This window comes from Pogona vitticeps, chromosome 2, assembly GCF_051106095.1.
Source record: "Pogona vitticeps strain Pit_001003342236 chromosome 2, PviZW2.1, whole genome shotgun sequence".
Lineage (NCBI taxonomy): Eukaryota > Metazoa > Chordata > Lepidosauria > Squamata > Agamidae > Pogona > Pogona vitticeps.
Window position 1 is genome coordinate 153,447,815 of NC_135784.1, and position 6,012 is coordinate 153,453,826.

General features: G+C 39.2%; 1 protein-coding gene across 13 annotated transcripts in view; it reads left to right on the forward strand.

Moving 5' to 3' along the window:
- The window catches only part of ATF1 (activating transcription factor 1), a 44,102-nt gene that overhangs the window by 36,085 nt on the left and 2,005 nt on the right, over window positions 1–6,012 (forward strand). For 12 of the 13 annotated variants that reach the window (XM_020784245.3, XM_020784229.3, XM_072990906.2 and 9 more), the window contains 3 exons: window positions 3,207–3,337; window positions 3,953–4,117; window positions 5,352–5,511. In XM_020784245.3, coding sequence (XP_020639904.1) covers window positions 3,207–3,337; window positions 3,953–4,117; window positions 5,352–5,511 — 456 coding nt within the window. Of the gene's footprint in view, window positions 1–4; window positions 1,898–3,206; window positions 3,338–3,952; window positions 4,118–5,351; window positions 5,512–6,012 lie in introns of those variants that run through there. The other variant, XM_072990908.2, reaches the window with a different exon arrangement.

Below are 6,012 nucleotides of genomic sequence, written 5' to 3' on the forward strand. Positions count from 1 at the left end.
GTATATGTAACAGTCACTTTGCAGTAATGGACAGGTGTTCTTACCAGTTTTACCTCATATGGCATCTATTACCCATTTTACCTCAGTCACTCCTGCTCTCCCCTCTCTAGGTTAAACAACTATAAAGGAGGTGTCGCAAGACTCGCCTTGCAAACCTTGCTTATTCACAAATTTTATTCAAGGTTCTTTTTTTAATCTTTAAAGCCTAAATGATCTGTGACTAGATTGTTTCAGCAATTTTGTGCTTTTATGTAAGCCAGATGGATTATTTTATTCTCCCTCTGTGGCACTGCTTTATGCCTCATCATCATCATCAGAATTTCATTTTGTGAGTAGGTATCAAACAAAGCCTTTTCAGTGATGATGTCCAGTATTTGGAATAGCTACCCATGTGAAGTCATCTTAGCTCAATCATAGCTTATGTTTAGATGGTCAGTGAAGACTGCTTATGTGAGTTTTCCTAAATTTTGGAGAATACCTTCCTTGGACAGTTTTCTTGAGCTTACTTCCTCCCCCCCCCTTTTTTTTTTGGTTTAGTAGATCAAAATTGCTGTTTTTATTTCTCATGCATGTTGTCTCTATCTTTTGTTGTAAGCCCTTTTAAATATTTTATAGAAAAAGAAATGATACATTCTGATCATTATTTATTAAATAAATAATGTGTAGTGTGCCTTCCCCCCATGGATTTTAGTTTTGTCTATTTTGAAAAGCCGCCCAGAGTGGTCGAATAGACCAGATGGGCGGGATATAAATCAAATATATAAATAAAATAAATAAAATAAATTGATACATGGAATTATCTGCGGGAGTAGTATTTGTACTATGTCTGTATCTATATTTATTTATTGGCATAGCTTTTTCATTAAACAATTAAATTTTAAAACATTACTTTACATAACAAGTGATTATCATTAAGTGTGTTGCTTATATACCACTCCATAGCATTTAAGGCACTCTCTGGGCAGTTACAATTTAATTATCCAGGCTACACATTGCCCACCCCCCAAGTGAATTGGGTACTCCATTTATCAACCTTGGAAGGATAAAAGGCTGAATCAACCTTGTGCTGGCTACCTAATTCCATTGGGATTGAACTTAGATCATGAGTATTGACTGCAGTACTGCAGTTTCAACCACTGCAGCATGAGGCTCCTATTACTATTCTCCAGAAATATCCTCATACAGTATCAGTATTATAATAGATACAATAAAGTACTGTATTACACAGCGTACCTATTCAGTTGCTTAAGACATCCTTCCACAGTGATCTCTATTAACAAAAGGAGGGGCAGGGAATCTTCAAACCTCCTGCCATATGAAGATCAAATATGGAAACTATAGCTGAAATAGAATAGTAAATTGCAACTGGAGTTGGCCCATTGAATCACTGGAATGTACAGAGGAGTTAACTCATCAAACCCTCACTGATTGACACACTAGTTGTGACATACTACTGATTCTCAGCCTTTATCTATATAAAATTGACTAGCTTGGTTAAATTCACCTCTCATGGTGAATGGGTTTCTCAGCTAATGACACCTGCCAACCCTGTTGTGCCACCTTTGGTGTGCATATATGACTTAATTTCCATAATTTTGCTACCTCTGAATGTGCTGCTATAAAAGAGAGAGGGTAATTTTGTATGGCATAGCTACTTGTTGCATTATTTATTCATTTAATCAGTTTTCTCTCTCTTTCTTTCTCAAAAAAATTATATGTTTTATATGTTTATATAGAACTGCTGAATAGCTCAGTGGCTGTGGAGCCAGAGGTTGGGAGTTCGATTCCCTTCTATGCCTCCTTTACAAGGACGGGATGATGATCCATAGGGTCCCTTCCAGCTCTGCAGTTCTCAGATGATGATGATGATTGGCTAAGAGAGAGTGACTGGCCCAAGGTAGCACAGAGAGTGCCATGGCTCTCTGAACACGAAAACCCCAGTCTTGCAAGTCCTAGTTCACCATTCTAACCACTGTCCTCAAAAAGGGTTGCTGCAGTTTGTTGATGTGTCGTGTCTGAAATTTCTTAAAAGATGTTTGATCAAAATGCTATTGAACACACTGTGTGTGTGTATACACAAACAAACACACACACACACACACACACACACACACACACACACACACACTCAAGCTTAAGCAGTGGTCCTTTAATTGAGGCTGATACAGTTCTGAATGGTCATGTAGGTCACATCAGTTCCCTAAAAATTTGCAGTATTTTCTCCCAAACTTTCTTTAACCGCCGCCCCGAATCCCCATGTACTTTTGCTGCACATATAAGATAGTGTCTGTTTCATAGCTTCCTTCAATTGTATACAGTAGGATTGCAGTATCCACAGAGGATCAGTTTGCAGCCCGCCCACCCCCCGCATGCAGGAAACCAAGGATAATAGTGAACCCTATTAGAGATGGGGGTATTCGTGTGCAAATATCCCCACACAACTGGACTTAACAAGAGTCTGGCCCCTGGGACCGGGCCGTCCACTCACGCATCCTGTTGTGGCAGTGACACCCCCCCCATCTTTCCAGTCGCGCCTGGGCTGCCTCTCCCCACTCGGCTGGCCACTCCAGGCAGGGGGAGGGAGGACGAGTCTCCCTGCCCGGCTGCCGAGTGTCCAGCCAAGAGAGCGGCAGCCCAGATGCAACTGGAAGGACAAGCAGGATCAGCGCTGCAGTAGACCCTGAGGCCAGTCTGTCATTAAGTCCAGCTGTGTGGACTTAACCGTATATATAGACACAGTCTCTGGTTCCCTCTAGTAGTCAGTCCTGGTAATACACCTTAGAAACACATCATTTCGGGGTGTGTGTGGATATTTAATAGATAAGAAACTGCAGATATTGATGCTGTGGATAGAGGGTGTCCTACTGTGTAGAGGTTTTAATCAGTATGATAGGCCTCTGAACATGTACAGAGGTGCAACGTTGTTGTGCTGTTCTGGTCTATAATGTAGGTATGCTGTTTACTTTTTTTCATAGCTATTCCAATATTTATCCTTCGTTATTGGTCTTCAATTTTCAAATGCGTCCCTTAACTTTGAAATGCTCCTGATTCCAAATATTACATGTTCCATATTTGCTTTAAATGTGCAAAAAGACAGTAGAGAAGAGGTGGTTGGAGTGAAAGAGTTATGCACTTAATTCTATCCTCTTTTTGGAAATGACATTTTCCAGCAACATGTGCCTCATCTCTTTTGTTATTTTTTACAGGAAAATTTTGAATGATCTTTCTTCTGAAGGTACACGAGATAGGAAAGGAGATGAAGCAAATCCTGGTGACTCTGCTATCGCCACTATGCCTGTCACTACACCTGTTTACCAAACCAGCACTGGACAATATAGTATGTACCATTAATAAATGTTTGCACTGAACATTCTGCAACTGACTGGAATTGGATGTAAAGTTAAATGTGCTGTTAATCTCAGGCCAGGCCAAAATATTTTGCTGCCTGTTGCAAAGCTACAAATGGTGCTGCCTGCTTAGTCAAGGTGAATATTATTCAAGGTTAGCCAAGTTACTTCAGCACAGGAGGGAAAAATGCCACAAATACCTCCCCGTACTCTGGCAGTAGGGTTGTAAGAATGACAAATTAAAGACTAATTGTCTACCCTTACTCTTCGTCATGGGAGGGCCGCCCCTGTATTGGTCTCAAAATACTGCTATTTTGGTCCCTTCTGGAACTGTTTCTTTTTCTTTCTGGGAATTATTTCTCTTTCCTTCTCATGCTAAAAAAATCTTCAATCCATCAATCTAGCACTGGAAGGAAGAGAATGTTTGTATTCATTATATTTGGCAAGGGAAGGTGTAAATTTCAAAATGAATTAAGTTGTTCATAGGCAAGGGAATGTGTTTAGTACAAGATTCCTTCAGCAGCTGCGCAAGGAGGAAGAGCGTGTTCTTTGTGATGTAAAGATTGCTGTGCATCTCCCCTGATTTGTTCTTTCTTACCTCAAAGTTGCCATTGCCCCGAACGGACCATTACAGCTGAGCAGCCCAGGTGCAGAGGGAGTGCAGGGTTTGCAGACGTTTACAAATGCTGGTGGGACTCCCCTGTTGCAGTATGTCCAGACATCTGATGGCCAACAGATACTTGTGCCAAGCAACCAGGTGGTAGTGCAGAGTAAGTATCCCCTTCAAGGAATTCAGAATCGTTAGTATCTTCTCTGTGCATTTTTGAGTTTCTAAAGGTTGGTTCTTATTTCACTTTTTATACTCTGGTACCAGTTTTTTCCCCCACTACAGGATAACTCCAATATTGGATTCTGATTCCTACAATTTCCTCTCACATAGAGGCTATTTGGCTATACGTAATCAGCACCCTTCAAACTACATGCATGGTAGTTTTTTGGGTTGTTGCTTTTTTTAAATACTTCTGACTTCAATGGTGATTCAGAAAATGTTGAGAAACGTTTTTATGCTGGCATTTTCTAGCACAGTTCAAATTAATTTCCAGTATTGCCATGGCTTATACTCTGTTTTTCTGCAACATTAGTGTTTCAGATTTGTTTACTGTATATGTCTGCATTTTTAAGGGTCTGATTTGAATCTTGTAATTAGACTTAAAAATAAAATGAACTTGTGGACTGTGGCATACACCTACAAACCATTTGTGTTTGTAATATTCGCATGCATAGGCAGGAACTGGGGTGATAGCCTTATACTACATGTGTCACAGCTGAGGACAATTTTCAAAGGAAAGCTGGCTGTGTGAAGTATTGCATATATAAAGGGGCTTTTTATGTGTCAGGTTTTTTGTTTGCTTCCTTATTCGCTTGGGAAATATCACTTTTAAACTGGACGTAAGACACTGCTTAAAAAGCAGCCAGCTACAGTGAATTATGAATTATTGGTTGAAATCCTATTGCTTAGCATAGTTAAGTCACACTAGAGTAGGCCCATTGAATCAGTGGGGTGAGTCAACTCCTCTTTAAGTGCCATTGAGTCAAATGGGCCTGCTCTAGTAACTCATAACCAGAGTAAGTTGCAATTAACTTAGTTCCACTTTAACCAATGGAACGTTTGGGGTAGTTGACTCACCAGATTCTTTCTACATGTACTGATATACTCTACACATGCTGATTCAATAGGCCTACTCTAGTGCAACTTACTACAATAAGCAACAGGATTTCAGCTAGTATTTTACAGTTACAAGTATGTATTTTGTTATTACTTTAAGCTGTTTTGTCACAGTAGATTCTGAAGGGAAAGAACCAAAAAACAGTTCTAAAACCAATATCCAATCTATACATGCATGCTTGGTATTTCTGTGTCTTTGCCTCAGTACAAAATATAAAATGACTATCTTTCTGAAGAGTTCTTCCATTACTGTGTTTTTTACCCTGGTTCTTCAACAGCTGCATCAGGTGATATGCAGACATATCAGATACGCAGTACACCGACCACCTCTTCCCTCCCACAGACTGTTGTTATGACGTCTCCGGTCTCCTTGACATCCCAGTCAACGAAAACAGATGATCCACAATTGAAACGGGAAATTCGACTGATGAAGAACAGGTATTTATTTTCTCAGTTGCTGCTAGAGTTAGCCAGATGATTTTACTTTTAATTTAACTTGTGGCTACAGATATATTAGCATTAGAGTTATGTAATTTGTTTTACTTTTATTATGTTTCATATTTTCCCTTCCAATTAAATGGTTAGTTAAACACTGCCCCCTACACTTGACTCTCTTCGTTATATTAGCATTTTGTTTAGCAACATTGTCTAAGAAAAAAAACGTGAAAGGGGTTTTTATTTAAACAAAAGGGATTTTTCTTTTAATATTTTTAATATTTTCAGAACATGAATAAGTGCATCAGTGGATACTGATCTTACAGATAAAGGTGTCCTATTGTACTACACACAAACATAATTAAAATATTTACTCTAATCATTGAAATGATCATGGCAGCTATCACCTCAAGACAAACCTTAGTTACGATAGAAAAGTGGACAATGTTACTGTTCCCAAACTACTTTTACTTCTATGTGGAAATTCATAAAATTTTGCTTTTG